General features: G+C 49.9%; 2 protein-coding genes across 3 annotated transcripts in view; both read left to right on the plus strand.

Moving 5' to 3' along the window:
- Window positions 1-16,357, plus strand: part of DCAF12 (DDB1 and CUL4 associated factor 12) — a 269,091-nt gene that overhangs the window by 190,428 nt on the left and 62,306 nt on the right. The gene's annotated exons all lie outside the window — the stretch shown is intronic.
- Window positions 2,050-6,026, plus strand: LOC147726200 (uncharacterized). The gene is made up of 2 exons (XM_086962722.1): window positions 2,050-2,240; window positions 4,997-6,026. The coding sequence occupies exons 1-2, from the start codon at window positions 2,050-2,052 to the stop codon at window positions 6,024-6,026; spliced, it is 1,221 nt and encodes a 406-aa protein (XP_086818848.1).

The following is a 16,357-nucleotide window of genomic DNA, read 5'->3' on the forward strand; positions in this document are numbered from 1 at the left end:
TTGATAGCCGCCAACTGGGAGGCCCAGTAGTATCTGCGCACATCCGGCAGTGCAATACCCCCGTCGTACCACGGGAGCGTGAGCTTCGTGATGGCAACGCGTGGACGGCCATCCCAGAGCAAGGCACGTTGAAGGCTCTCAATCTCACAAAAGTAGCGAGCGGGAACCGGATCCTGAGTGTTCTGCAGGGCATACAAAAACCTGGGCAAGGACATCATCTTAAATAATGCCGCACGACCAAGTAAAGAGAGTGGAAGCTTGCGCCAACCCTCCACATCACGCCGGAGGCGCTGAAGAGGGGGAAGCAAGTTGTGGTCGTATCTCACCCTCGCATTACCGGAGATATAAATCCCCAAATACTTAAAGCCCTGGCTGGCCACCTGGATGTTGCAGCCTCTAGGGAGGCGCGGTGTGTCCCCCTTCAGCACATACAGGAAGGACTTGGCCCAGTTGATAACGAGGCCAGAGTACCTGCCAAAACGTCTGAGTACATCGCATGCCACGATGAGTGACTTGCAAGGGGAGGTGAGGTAGAGCAGAATGTCGTCAGCATAGAGCGAGATTCTGTCCTCGAAGCCAGGAGCCCAGCTTATGCCATGCAGATCTGGGTGAGTGCGCATCATGGCCGCAAGTGGCTCAAGAGCGAGCGCAAACAAGAGGCGACAAGGGGCAGCCCTGTCTGGTGCCTCTAAGGAGGGCAAAAGACGCCGAAATTCGGCCATTGACGGCAACGTTAGCCAGCCGGTCAGCATAAAGGAGCTTTACCCAGGCAATGAACACCGGGCCAAAACCGAACTTCGACAAGACCGCCCAGAGGTAACTCCACTCGAGAGAATCGAAAGCCATTGTGGCGTCCAAGGAGGCAAGGACCGCCGGCTTCTCCAGGGTGTGAGCCCTGGCCATGGCGCCGTGGAGTCTACGCAGGTTAAGGGCAGTGTTGCGATGAGGAATAAAGCCCGACTGGTCCAGATGCACTAAATCGCCAATAACCCCAATCAGACGATTGGCGAGTAGCTTGGCGAGGATCTTAGGCTCGGCATTGAGGAGAGAGATGGGCCGATGAGAGCGACACAAGTCTCTCGGCTTCCCATCCTTATGGATGACCACAATGGTGGCCAATCTCTGGTCCAGAGGAAGTAGGCCGGTGTCCCGCGCTTCCAGAAACATGTTACGCAGGTGCGGGGAAACCACATCCGGGCTGACCTTATATAGCTCAATCGGGATCCCATTAGGGCCCGACGCCTTGCCCGATCGCAGTGAGCGAATCGCAAGGGCGATTTCGTCAACCGAGATGTCCCTGTCCAAGTCGTCGCGCTCCTCATCCGAAAGACAGGGAAGCTCGACCGTCGAGAGAAGCTCTGTCGAATCGATCTCAGACCGGTCCGAAACAGAAGTGTAAACTCCTCGGAAGTAGTCGGCAAAGGACTCGGCAATGGCGCTAGGATCAGAGACGACTCCGTCATCCCCCAAAATCTCGGGTACGACACGGCTAGCAATCTCCCTCCTATCTAGCCAGGCTAGCAACTTTCCAGCCTTGTCGCCGACGTCGTATATCCGACCCTGCTGTTCCTTAGCAATAGTAAGGGCAGCGTTCGTGGCAAGGTCACGGTATTCCGACTGTTTGAGGGAAAGGTCGTGCAGGAGAGTGGGATCGGGGTCTGTCTCCAGTTGAGTCTAGCTCCGCGATTTCCTCCTCGATATGCACCAAGTCGGCATCCCTGGCTCTACGGGCCTCCGCTATAAGAGCGAAAGCCGCACCCCTCAAAACAGTTTTAAACGCCTCCCATAGAGTCGCGGCCGAGCGAACCGAACCCTCATTCTCAGAAAAGTAGAGGTCCATGGCCTTGGCCAGTAGATTGCGAGTCTTGGGGTTTCGGAAATACCATGGGTTAACAGCCACCGGTCGATCTGACAAAACAATGTCAAAGTCGAAAGAGACCCATAGCGGGGAATGATCGGAAATGCCCCGTGCCAAAAATCGGGCTTCAGAGACAGCAGGCGCGCATACGCAGCCAACGTGAGAACATTGTCTATCCGGGATAAACTGCCATGGGCGCCGGAATGAAAGTAGAAGTGACGGAGCGTGGGATGCAGCAGCCGCCAGCTATCCACCAATCCCATAGTCTCAAGGAAAGAGGGCAGCCACAGTTGGGAGCCCCGAAGGTCTCTAGGCGGTTGGCGATCCAAAGAGCCGGAGCAAACCGAGTTGAGATCACCCCCCAATATCAGAAAACCAACAGGCAAATTCAAAATGGCGCCACCAAGGTCTTGGAAAGTGCTAGATTGCAGGCCCGGGGGAACGTAAACTGAAAGTAATGTCAGGGCACGCCCCTCCCACCGCCCCGTGACTGCGGCGTAGCGCCCCCTTTCATCGATCAGTGATGTCAATCTCAAAAGGAAGGGACGCGCGAACAAGAACCCCCGCCCCTCGAGAGCCCGAAGAGAACCCCGAGTGGGCAACCATTTTGTATCCCTTACGGTTAAGCGCCTTACACGTATTACCAACCAGATGCGTCTCTTGAAGGAGAACAACATCAGGCATGTGGCGTTTAATGAATTGAATCACAACCCCCCTCTTGATGCGGTCACCCAACCCGTTAACATTCCAACTAAGTACACGTAATTTCCTACCCCCCATCATCGTGTTGCCAGCCCCACCCAACCCCAGCGAACCTCAACAGCAATCGAAACTGAACAGTGTGTACAACCCATTGCCTAAGAGATAGAGAGAGAGAAAAAGAAACAAACAAACAAACTGTCCCAAAACCACCCCCCACCCTGCACCCCTGCAGCAGACTAAAAAGCCCCCCCAACCAGCAGTGTGCCTGTCGCCCCATGAACTAGCCTACAGAAAGTCCCCAGAGGAGTAAGGAATCTCCACAATCCCCTCCCGCCACCCTCCTTGTAAACGACAGGAGAGTCATCAACATCGAAATAACGTTGGCATTCAGTCACAGACTACAGGAACCACAAACCGCCATGTTCTGCACAGTAGAAACAAGTCCTAGAGGTCGGAGCCACCAGTTGCGCCTCCGGAATGCTCGTCCTGTTCTTCTAGGCGTTGTGGCAAAGTGTCCAGCCAGTCGCTTGCATTTTCCAGCACATCAAAGAACAGGGCACGGCTATCATACTCGATCCGAAGTTTGGCAGGGAACAGCATCGAGTATTTAAGGCCCAATTCTCTCAGGCGCCGTTTCACACCTGCGAAACTCTGGCGCTGCCTCTGCACGGCCCTAGTGAAATCCGGATAAAAGTGTACCTCAGAGTTCTGGTATTTGAGCGGTCCATGCCGTCTGGACGCCTGAAGGATAACATCCCGGTCCCTAAAATTAAAGAGCCGGGCAATGATGGGTCTGGGCGCCACGCCCGACTTCGGCGGGCCGCCCGGGACCCGATGGGCCCGCTCTACCGAGAAAAAGTTGCTCAAGCCTGAAGGTGCGGGATGCGCCTGCACCAGGTCCTCCACAAAAAGGTCTACTGCCGCCTCCTCCGCTCCCTCCGGAACACCAATGATGCGGACATTCTGCCGCCTGGCACGTCCTTCAAAGTCTTCCAGTCTTCTGGAAAATTGGTCGTTGGCCAGTCTCAGGGTCCGGACCTCCGTCTGTAGGTCCGAGACGTCGGTGGTTAGGCTGGAGGTCTTGAGATCGAGGGACTTCACTCGGTCGTTAGTTTTCCCCATGTCAGCCCTGAGTAGAGTAAGGTCCACAGCCAGAGTGTCCACCTTGTGAGTCAGGACCTCATGTTGTTTTTGCATTTCTGAGCGAATGCCCGCAATGGCCCCCATAACGTCGCTCAGGGTAGGCTCAGAGCCTTCAGGCGAGCCCGCACGGTGAAGGTCTTTAGAGGAGGCCACCACAGTGGGTGAGGTCCGTTGCTGAGCATATCGGTCAATTTTATTTAGCTGCGTTTGGGCCGTCCTTCGAACACCTCTGTTCGACGACCTGTCGGGGTCCCCTCTGCCAGCCATCTTGGGTCCCAGAAGAACAAAGGGCTACTCCGCCCGAACAAGGGACACACGAACAGAGCCGAGGCAGTGTCAGTAATCACACCAAGCCGATAGTAGGCAACTCCGCAGCCACAAGCACTTCGTCAGCAGGGACCTCGAGCAACCGCTTCGCATTCCAATCGTGTGAAGGCTACAACCACCCAGGAGACAATGGCGCATCCCTGGCACGGAGTTCAGCTTGACGTAGTTTCGTCTAGGAACCACCAATTTAGATGCGGAAAGCTGCTCCCGTGTCTGCGACCGTTCACCAAGTAGAATCCACTAACGTGGAACAGGATTTCCAACAGGATATTTGCGGAGGGTCGGAGGGTCCGCGGAGCTCCGAGCTTACGCGGCCATCTTGGTTGCCCGCGAAGCTCCTCCTCCGAGCTCTTCAGTTTTTGACTGAAATTGTTATTTTGAGTGTTTTTTCTCAGAAAATTCGACGTCTTCTGGGATTTTAAGGCTTCTGCTTTGTTTTTTGTGGTGTTCCACAAAACATTTTCTGTCAGAATGCCTGCTTTATTCCAGAAGTGTACTCTGTGTGCATCGTGTGCCTTCCTCAGTGATTGTGGAGTCTCCTGGTCATCAGGGGACAGATGTTCATCTCCTCAGTTGAACATCGTAGAGATCTCTCCAGAAGCGTCCCCCAGAATTGTGGACAGATCATGCAGTGTCATCTCACCGTCCTCGGGTAGCTGTTTCTGGCGGTCGCAGTAGTCCGGGCTCGGATTACTCCCGCACGTTCTCTCCGTCTGCTCCGAGGACAAGCACTCCGGTCAGGCCGACTAAGTCTCCTCCACGGAGGCCACGTCCTTCACCCAGACCAAGATCTCCTACCAGATCACGCTCTCCGGTACGGCCCAGAACACCTGCCAAGCCAAGACCTTACCCCAGACCAAGATCTCCGCCTAGATATCGGTCTAGATCCAGGGGTCGGCACAGCCATTTAGACTAGTCTCATCACAGAGGACGCACTAGATCGCCAACTTGGTCCTCTTCCACAAGGTCTACGGTCCAGGACTATTCTCCGACCTTCTCCTCCACTCTTCCGTCAAGAGTCTCATCTATTGATGACATTGCAACCTTCACAGATGTGCTGGGCAGGGGAGCTAAGAAGCTGAACATCTCTCTGCATACTCCTGTGGTCCCTACTTCTATAATTTTCGACACACTTCATCACCGGACAGCGCCTAGATCTCTGCTTCCTCTGGTGCCCGGCTTCCTTGAACCGGCAATGGCTACCTTCCTTACGCCTGCAGTGGTAGGTTCTGTTCCATCAAGGCTTGCCAAGAAGTACAAGGCGCCCGCAGAGGATCCCTTGTTCCTAAGATCGGATCCTCCGGCTGATTCAGTGAGCGTAGCGGCTGCCATGAAGTCTCATTCAGCCTCTACCTCATCTTCGGTAACCCCAGAGAAGGACAGCAAACTAATGGATTCATTTGGCAGGAAGTTATGCAGCACCTCTGCTTCATATATGAAGGTGGCCAGTGCTTCTGCTCTACTTGGGAGGTACGATAGGTCCCTCTGGGACTCCCTTACTTGCTTCACAGAGAAGCTTCCGAAAGAAGACCAACAGGATTTTGTCGAAATCCTACAGGATGGAGGACTCTTAGCCAACCAGGTCATTAGAGCCGCGGCAGATGCCTCTGACCTCGCGGCCCATGGCTACTCCCATGGCATCTGTTCACGACGTTCGGCGTGGCTCCGCCTCACGGGCCTCAAACCGGATGTCCAAAAGAAAATCTTGAACCTCCCCTTTAATGGTTCTTCGTTCTTTGGTCCACACGCTGACGATGAAATGACCAAAATGATATCCGAAATGGACACTGTGAAGGCTGTGGGTTTGGAAAAGCGTAAAGAATTTAAAAAGCGCTTTCGTCAAGGGGATAAGCGTCCTTACCAGCAGAGGCTTCAAACCCCTCAATGGTCTTCCCAAACTCAACAGAAAACCCAATTTCAGCAGAGACGTCCTGGCAGAGGCAGAGGCAACAATAACAAGCAGCAGTCTGTCTCCAAACAGCCTCCCAAGCCCTGAGCTGTTGCTTCTTCCTCAACTGTTCGCCACTCCAGTTGGAGGGAGTGTTTCTCATCATCTGGAACAGTGGAGATCCATAACAAAGGACAGATGGGTGCTGAATATTGTACAGCATGGTTACTTGCTGAGGTTCAAGTCCCCTCCTCCGCAGGTTTCTCCTCAAGTAAAGCTACTTCCCCGTTTCCACAGTCAGCTGCTGCAGGACGAAATCTCTGCCCTCCTCAAGAAAAAGGCTATAGAGGAGGTTCCTTCCATGCAGAGGACTCAAGGCGTCTACTCCCGCTATTTTCTTTTTCAAAAAAGAGGAACAGTCAAAGAATACAGGTCCATTTTAGACCTACAACTACTAAACAGATTCATCCGGAAAAAAAAATTCTGCATGCTAGCCCTGCATCAGATCTTTCCCCATCTCCAACAGGGGGACTGGATGTGTGCCATCAACATGCAGGACGCTTACTTTCACATACCTGTCTCAGTGAGGCACCGAAAGTTTCTCAGGTTTCAGATCGGGCGCCAGCACTACCAGTATCGACTGCTTCCGTTTGGCTTCAAATCCGCGCCACGGACATTCTCAAAGTGCATGGCGGTGGTGGCTGCTTTTCTCCGCAGGTGGAAGATCTTAGTCTATCCTCATCTAGACGATTGGCTGCTGAAAAGCTCTGCTCCGGGGTTCTGCTTCAAGACCATCTTTCGTTCTGTCTCAACCTGATGAACTCATTGGGGTTGCAGGTCAACTTCAAGAAATCAGTACTCCATCCTTCCCAACGGATTCATTACCTGGGCGCTTCCCTGGACTCCGTTCAAGCAAGTGTGTGCCCTTCGGGGGCGATATTGTCATCCAGGCTCCTGAAATGTCATCTTCTACTGGACAATCACAGTTCCACAGCCAGACATGTGTCCTCTCTCCTGGGATCGATGGCCTACATTGTGCCCAATGCACGCCTTCACATGAGGCCTCTGCAGCAGACTCTCGAGGACCAATGGTCTCAGAGGTCAGGTCACAGGGAGGATCGTGTCTCTCTTCCACAAGGTGCCAAGGACTCCATCAAATGGTGGATGAAATGCTCCAACCTTCTCCGGGGAGTTCCATTCTATAGCCCTCCTCCATCGCAGTTAGTGATCACGGATGCCTCTCTTCAAGGCTGGGGTGCTCATATGGACCAGCATCAGGTTCAAGGCCTCTGGTCCGAAGTAGAGCGAGGCTACCCAATAAACATCCTCGAGCTGCGAGCCATTCATCTGGCGCTCCAATCTCTTTACCCGTCTCTGCGCACCAACTACATCCAAGTTCAGACAGACAACACAACAACCATGTTCTATCTGAACAAGCAGGGAGGCACCAGGTCAAGAGTACTATCCCTGGAAGCGCAAGCCATCTGGCACTGGCTCCTGGCAAGAGGTCTATCCATTGTGGCCGTTCATCTACCAGGAATACAAAAGGGCCACGCGGACTGCCTAAGCAGAGACTTCGCAGACGCGCACGATTGGGTGCTCAACGAAGAAGTTGCGCAGGAGGTCTTTCATCTATGGGGCGTACCAGACATAGACTTGTTCGCAGACGCCGCAAATGCAAAATGCCCCATGTTAGCGTCCAGGTTCCCTCTACAGGGCTCACGGGGGAACGCACTTTTGATCAGCTGGTCGCAGCCATTGCTGTACGACTTTCCTCCCCTGCCTCTGATCCTGGCGTTGATTCAGAAATTCTACAGGACCAATACCAGGATGATCCTGATAGCGCCGGAGTGGCCACGCCAGTGGTGGTACCCGGACCTCCTCCAGCTGTCTGAAGTCCCGCACCGGCGGCTCCCTAGCCATCCAAAATTGTTGACCAAGGACCAGGGGAAGGTGTTCATCCCAACCTCCCTTCCCTTTGCTTGACAGCAAGGCTCCTGAGGTTATCCAGTGTGGCCACTTAGATCTTTCAGCAGACTGCATGAACATTCTTAAGGAAGCTAAGAGACCCTCCACTAGGAAGTCTTATGCTTTCAAGTGGAAGAGGTTTGTCATATGGTGTCTTGACAACTCTCTTGACCCTATCCACGGTCAGGAGCAGGTGATTCTACCCTATCTGTTGCATTTAGCAAGGTCCGGCCTCAAGTACCCCTCCATCAGGGTTCCCTTAGCGGCGATCACGGCCTATAGGACATCACCTACTCAGACATCATTCTTCCTTATGCCTGTGGTTAAAGATTTCTTAGAGGGGCTTAAGAAAGTGTTTCCACCAGTGAGTTCCCCCTCTCCTCCCTGGGAGCTTAACATCGTACTTACTAAGCTGATGGGTGCTCCTTTCAATTCTATACGGCTTCTTTGCAGCACTTGACCTGGAAAGCAGCCTTTTTAGTGGCAATTGCCTCCGCCCGTAAGGTTAGCAAAATCCAGGCCCGGTGTTGTAAGGAAACGTACACAGTGTTTCACGCCAACAGGGTGGTACTGAGGACACACCCAGGTTTTCTGCCTAAGGTAGTCTCAGACTTTCATATCAACCAGTCTATCACCCTACCTACCTTTTTTCCTCAACCTACCACTCCCCCGGAGAGGTCTTTACACTCTCTAGACCTCCGGAGAGTTCTGAAGTTTTACCTGACTAAAACCTTTCCACTTAGGAAATCTGACCGGCTTTTTGTTAATTATGCAACCAGATAGAGGAGTTTTCTATCTGGCCGCACACAGAGTGTTAGTATGGGCTATTTTCATTCTGCACCTGTGGAGCTTACCAAGGGGTGCCACAGGGCTCTTGTCCGAGTCCCACACTTTTCAACATATACGTGGCCCCCCTGGCGGGCCTTATGAGATCTTATGGATTTATTCCTGTCCTATACTGATGACACTCAGCTTCTCTTTCCCTTCCAGACATTGACTACGGCAGTTAAACAGTCCTTCTCAGAGGTTATGAGGGCTGTATCTCAATGGATGGCCTCGAATTTCCTGCAGTGCAACATTGGGAAAACAGAGGTAATGCTCTTTGGGGAGGCCACACTACTGTGGACTCCAGACTGGAGGCCATTAGACCTGGGCCCGTCCCCAGCCCCAAGCAAGTAGTGAAGAACCTGGGTGTCCGGTTGGATCAAGGTCTGTCCTTAAAAGAGCACGTAAATCAAACAACTGGGTCCTACTAAGGTCTGAGTAATTGGACTACTCAGAAGAGTATTCCCTTTACTACCAGACTCCTCTAGAAAAACCCTCGTTCAGGCCCTGGTGCTCAGCCGCCTGGACTATTGTAATGGGTTACTAATATCAGCAAACAATAGTTTACTTAGTAGGCTCCAGGTGGTTCAAAACACCGCCGCAAGGTTAGTTTTGAATGCCCCACCTAGATCTCCTTCACGCCCCCTATTGGAACAGCTTCATTGGCTACCGATCCGACAAAGAGTCAAATTCAAAACCTGTTGTATCATACACTAGGGTATACACAGCTTGGGCCTCACGTATTTGGCGGAGAAGTTTGTTCCTTACAACCCAATACGTGCTCTCAGCTCCAGTAATCAGTCCTTACTTCAAATCCCCTCCTATTAGAAGGGCGAGACTGGGTGGAAAGGCTCTTTCCTACTTGGGCCCTTGCCTCTGGAACAAACTACCTGCTACACTCAGGCTTTGTACCAATCATCTAGCATTTAGGAAATTGTTGAAAACTTTCTTGTTTCAAATGTAGCTCCTCCTCTAGATCTTAAGAGCATTGCTTTCTACCTGTTAGGTGAATTGAGCGCGGAGATACTCCTCCGGGAGTCTATTCCAGCGCATTATAAGCCTATAAATAAATAAATAATACCGGTCTGTCAGCTTCAAAAAGATCTATTTCTCGCTGGATAGTCTCCTGTATAGCTCTGTCTTATCAACTAGCTAACAAGGCTTTACAGGGTAGACCTCATGCGCATTCTACAAGAGGGAAAGCTTCTACTACTGCTCTCCTTCGTAATGTACCAGTCTCTGAAATTTGCAAAGCGCCTACATGGCGGTATGTGCATACCTTTACCCGCCATTATTGCCTAGACTCAGATACACAGGCCGATGCCCAAATGGGACAGCTCTCCTTGAGGAATTTATTTGCATAGGTTGTATGTGAAATGTATAATTTTTCAATGTCTCTATGTATACTTTTTTGCTAGTCCGCGAGACTTTGGGTATGAGCTTGCTAATCTATTCATAGATTATGACTATTGATGAGTATCCCCTGGATGAGAAGGATTAGTTATTTACCTGTAATCATAGTTCTCATCCAGGGGTATACTCATCAGTCATAAGCTCCCGCCCACCTCCCCGGATGAGCATGTTCATAAAGTTATGAGATGTTTACTGTGGATCTACTCAGGTGTTATGCACCTCCAAAAAGAACTGACGCAACTGCCTCCTGTGGTGCACCATGGGAGCAGGGGGTCACCTTCAGGTCTTAAAGGCACGGTACCCCTACTCTAATGCCTTAAAAGCAATGGTCAGCTTTCTTTGTTTCTTTATTCTCTACTGCAACCTACTGGTAATTACAGGTTTTTCCTATGGCAATAAAGCATTGTTGTATGCAAATGTTTACTGCTCTCTCTCTTCCTTATGTTTTTATATATATATATGCGAAATTTGAATTAGTTCTCTGTTGAACAGGACTATGATGGACTTGTAATTTCATATATTGAGTGAACTCAAAGCCCACTTGGGGTGGATAGAAATAATGGACGTACTGGCGCATTATCATGGTTTAAATAGTGTCACTGAAACGTTATTTTGAACATATGCATATTTGTGAGGTTATTAGATTATGGACAGACCATAGGAGAATGTCAATCATGGTAATTGGAACCCAACCCCATTTCGAATGAAAGGGGATTTACAAATAAGTGACACCATGAATTTTGTGTAGAACAAGCACTATTGTAAAATACAGAATCCATAATGTGCCTGTCAAAAATAAGAATAATTTGGGATCAAGTTTTCCACTTGGAATGGTACACATTGCACTGCGTATTTGCATTATGATGTAATAATGTTAAGGTTTTGAATCTGTATGTAAAGTGAAAACCTAAGCATAAACAGTTCATTTTTCGATGCACACCACTATAAGATGGCCGCCAGGGTTAAAAGTTCCATGTCCTTTGTTTATTTTCACATGTGCACTGAGTATCACAATAACTTTATTTAAACAGTTCATTTTCGTTATACCAACCACCTGTGACCAAGGCGAGTGTTTTCGCCGAAACTCGTTGGGTGTTTCATGCGTCCGCTGACATGCTGGAACCGAAATGAAGAAAAGTTTAATTTGAGCACACGCGCTTCTTTGTTTGGATATCTGTGAGGCGGGAATGGAGTGCATTCGCACAGCGGCTGCTGTGCTTGGTGAGAATCAATATTTTCCAGGGCGACCTCTATCCCTGGTTTTTGCACCGCAGTTTTGGGTCCCGGCGGTATGGAGGAAGGGTGGCCAGTTTATCGGCCAATGACCTGATGTGAAAGATAATCTCAATTCAGTAAGTGTAGTACATTGCTGACCTATGCCCATAACGTGGTCCAGCACACAATTTCAATCCTCCTATTTGAATCCCCAGCAGCCCACACCTATCCTCATGGTGGCATGACCAACCATAATAAGGCAAGCAAACACCACGATCACTCCAACCTTAAAGGTAGCTCAGTCCCAAAATAAGTATCCAAGTTGATGTACGTTTTGTCGCATCATCATCATCCGGTCCGTAATTGAGCGTTCAAAAATTAAAGCCCGCCAGTGTGAAACAGCCTTCAAATAAAATGCCACAAACCGCTGCTCGTTTGTTCACAGGGGTTTATTCTTCCATGTGGCCCAAAACACCCTTAGTCACAACTGTCCTTTTCTTGGATTGATTTCACTAAGAAAATACGAGGAGTGAGTCTCCTTTGGGATTTATGTCACTTTATTCTCGAGGGGATATTTTAAGCATGTTCTCGAAGACCAACAGAGTAAACTCACTCTATCATTTTCTGTGTGGATTAGTGTGTTCAGCATTATACCCCTGCGACATGAGGGACTCAATAAATCCATTGTTTTAAACATAGTGAGCCCACTTGAGGGCTCCTTAAGTAACATTTAAGTTTAAATATTGGATTAGAAGATGCATTTTCCCAGTAGGTAGTTCTTCACCATAAGTATCCTTCTGGGTGACTGCTTACCCTTCACTCATCCATCTCTTAACTTGCACTTGCACGCCACTCACCCTACACACAGACACACACCGCTCTTCCTGAAATATATTTTGAAATGTTTGTACAGTTGACTTCTTAGCTATTTAAATGTGTTAAAAAAACGGATACCCTACAGCCTTTCATTTCACACTTTGTACAACAGATCAGACAGTTTACTTTACAAAATCCTGGAACTCTGCAGTCAAAGAGGAAAAAGTAACAAGATTTAAAGGCATCTTTATTGCTCCTTCACTTTCTGACTGAACAGAACACCTGTTCTTTGTCAACTTGCCAGAACGGGCAATTAAGTTCTAAATATAGCTCGACCTGATAAAATCTGACTCGCCATAGCCAGTGGGGGAGTAAATATTTTGAGGCCTGATATATTAGGGTGATTAATGTTGTGCACTGTGAGTAGTACTAAGACGAATAGGGGGAGGGTACTCAATGGGGATCCAAGTAGGAATATCAAGATTAGCTGAGAAGCACCACCGACTAAGTATGCCATTTGATATTTTTGAAAGAGTGGACATTCGACCCCACCGTCCAGTCCAATCTTTTTTGGGTGATATTCTTGCTTTCTTGTTTTTCCATAGAAAGTGTGACCGTAGGTAATCAATGGTTTTAAATAAAGAGTTTTAGTGGCAATATAATGGGTAGGAAGTTGGTTAGTGCAGTCTCCACCATTTTGGAAGTTTATTAGTGCTGTGGCCATCATTTGGATAGTCTCCAACCTACCCCACCAGGTGATTGATTTTGGGGGTCATTGTTAGGAGTTCCTCTTTTACTTTGGATATAGTATCTGACAGAAACATTTAGTTGCAGATTCCTTAACATTGAACTTCCAGACATCAGGCTAGATCAGGAAGATTTTCTGTAGCAGTACCCCTGCGTGTTGGTAGGTGGAGTCAGTCGAATCCGCGTGATGACGTCGTCGTCATCGTAATATCCGTATTGTCAATATAGCAGCCACTCCAGCACGCTGACGTCAGTTCTTTTCTTTACGTGCCAACAGGCGCAGATCCCTCTAAGAGAGCTAACCCCTCTATCATTTTTTGACACTTTTTAAAAAAAAATGTTGTCGACTCCTTTTGGTGTGCTATGGATGTCTAGCTCTGAAGACCTTGGGGTTCAAGTCGTGCAGCGCCTGTCAGCGCTCCATTTTGGTCACGGCCACCCACTTAGTGTGTCTTTGATGCCTGGAGCTCGACCATGACTCAAAGTCATGCTCCAATTTGCGGGCCATGGCACCAAAAGCTTTGAGGGAGCTGTCCCTAAAGATAATCGCGGTCCGGCGCCTTATAGGTCGCTACGCCGATCCCGGTCGGGAAGGTCCGAGCACCACTCCAGAGAATCTAAGCCCTCTTCTTCCAAGTTGTCCGGTAAGAGGCATCAGAAGAAACACAAGAAGTCGAAGCGCGCTTCGACTTCGCCATGTCTGTTGCATGACGAGACAGAGGAACCTTGGTGCTTGAGGCCTTGCTCCGCAGAACGGATGCCTATGTCAGTTCCGTGTTTCCCTCCCATCCTGGGAGCGACCCCCACCCAACTGAAGGAGTTCTATGATGCCATGTGCACCATATTAGGGCGTCCTCATCCTGCCGGCACGCCTTTGGGCCGGCAAGCTCGGTTGATGGAGTTCCTGTGGGTTCTGCGCCTTCGGCTCTGGTCACAACCTCCTACTGGACTCATTCCTGGGTTCGGACCAGCGCCCACTGGCAGTGTCTCCCCAATACTCATTCCCGACGACACATAGCCAGTCTGGCATCCACCGATGCCGAGACCTGTGGCGACTGAGCTATACGGCTCCATGCTGTCTAACCTGCCCTATTCTGAAGGGTTAGGTATAGATGAGGAGGATTGGTAGGGGGAGCAGAACCCCTTAGAAATCCCGCAACCCAGGACATAGACTGGTATGAGGAACTGGGTGATGCCAATGGCCTGGACACCTCCCCAGATTCTGCCATGCTGTCTTCCCCTAACCTGGCTACGGAGGAGGTGGCATCATTCACAATGGTGGTGCGTAGGGCTGCGTAGATCTTGGGCCTGCAGCTCCCTACGGTGGCAGTCAAGACTGTATTGACAGAGGTCCTGCAGTCTGGTGTCTGCTGCTCGGAACCCTTGCTGCTTTTCAATGAGGCCTTTACAGTAGTTCTACTGGCCAACTGGTCCAAGCCCAGCACACGGACTCCTGTGAATAGTTTAAGGAAAGAGAGAAGACCCCACGTGTTCCAGGGAACAGGGTACTAAAGACAAGGAAAGTCTAAGGAGAATCCCTGGAAAAAACCTTGCTATTAAGCTGAACGTACTCACTAGTATTGATGTCTCATTCATCCAACACGCATTATACAAGAAGAAGCATTCAATTAAAGTTTCAACACTATAATGTAACGTTTACAGTCTTTTATTTTAAAAAAAGTATAGGATGAACAAATATCCTATATATATATCAGTTTAAAATTTCAGCCAAAAGGATTTTACTTGAAAACATATCTAAATAAAACAAAGCTTTTAAAACAACATTGTAGATGTTAATGAGACATCAATACTAGTGAGTACGTTCAGCTTAATAGCAAGGTTTTTTCCAGGGATTCTCCTTAGACGCTCCTGTGAATAGAACAATTACTTGCCGCCATCGCCCTGCACCTAGAGACTCGGCTTAACCTCACCGCCCATCCCACAAAGCTTAGTGGTTCAAGCATTTACTTCACGTGGCACGTTCCCTAAATCAACGCCGGACTGGTAATCCAAGATACTGGAAAGCTTTGGGAAGAAAACATTTCTTCTACCATTCTAGCATTGCAGTCGGTGAACACTGAATGCCTTTTGGTCTGTTATTCCCTTTCGATATGGGACACGGTTGCGCAGGTGCTGCTCAGTCTCGGAAGAGGAAAGATTTTACTCCCTGACCATCTGAGACTGGACAGATGCAGCAAAGTTCACCATCCAATGTGGCTTGGCGACAAAGCAGATGCCGCCCTTAAGCGTTTCAAGGACTAATGGGCTACAGCCAAGTCCTTGGACCTCACCACAACATCCCAGCCTGTGTTTTCTTTTCTCTCCTTTAGTGGCTACGGCGACCCTATTCCGGCCAGAGGGCCCCTCTAGTTCAGCAACCTCTGTGCCCCGTGGACACTTTTCACTCCAACCCCGTGAGTCGGGAGGCCAGAAGTCAAGCCAAGCCATGTTCCCTTCCTCCACCGCAAAACACTCCTAGTTCGATTCCCAAGGATAATTCACAGACAGTTGGTGGCAGAATACACCATAATCTCCCCCACTGGTAAAACATCACCTTGGACAGGTGGGTGTTGCAGATAGTCCGACGGGGCCACTGCGGTTTATGGTGGACCACAAGCACTTTCAGTTTGCTGTGCTCCCCTTCGGCCTCACCAGTGCCCCTGGGATGTTCAAAAAGGTGATGGCGGTGGTCACAGCCCATTTGCCGAGGTCAGGGGTTCCAGTCTTCTCCCTGTCTCGAGACTGGTTGTTGAATTAGGGCTTGTCCCAAGCTGTTGTCTCCCACTTCCAGATTACGGCGAACCTCCTGCATTCGCTGGGGTTCACTATCAATGTGCCGAAGTCACACCAGACTTCCTCTCAGACTCTCCTTTTCATTGGAGTGGTTCTGGACACTGTGCAGTTCTGGCCCTATCCTCCCGAAGAACGAGTCCAGGATATTAAGGCTATCCTGGATTTCGGTGAGAATTACTCTGAGGCTGTTGGGCCTCATGGCCTCAAGCATTCTGCTGGTAGACCATGCACAGTGGCGCATGTGGCCTCTCCAGTTGGACCTTAAGTTCCAATGGGCACAGCATCAAGGAAATCTTACCGACCTGGTTCAGATATCAGAGGGCACTGCGGATGACCTGCAATGGTGGCTGACAAATCGGGATTGGGTCAGAGGCAGACTTCCATCTTCCCCACCCAAATCTCTTCGGTTGTGACGGACGCGTCTCTCCCGGAATGGGGCGTCCATCTCTGGGAGGTGGAGATCAGAGAACTCTGGTCTCTGGCGGAAGCCAAGCTCCATATTAACCTAATGGTGCTTTGTGCCAATCTGATTGGGACTGAAAGCCTTTTTATCATCAATCAAGGAAAGGCTAGTTCAGGTGTTTCCAGACAACACTACCCCCATGTAGTACTGCAAAAATTGGGGCGTAATGGGGTCGTGGACTCTGTCAAGAGTCCCTGCG

The sequence above is a fragment of the Lissotriton vulgaris genome, chromosome 3_1 (genome assembly GCF_964263255.1).
Source record: "Lissotriton vulgaris chromosome 3_1, aLisVul1.2, whole genome shotgun sequence".
Classification (NCBI taxonomy): domain Eukaryota; kingdom Metazoa; phylum Chordata; class Amphibia; order Caudata; family Salamandridae; genus Lissotriton; species Lissotriton vulgaris.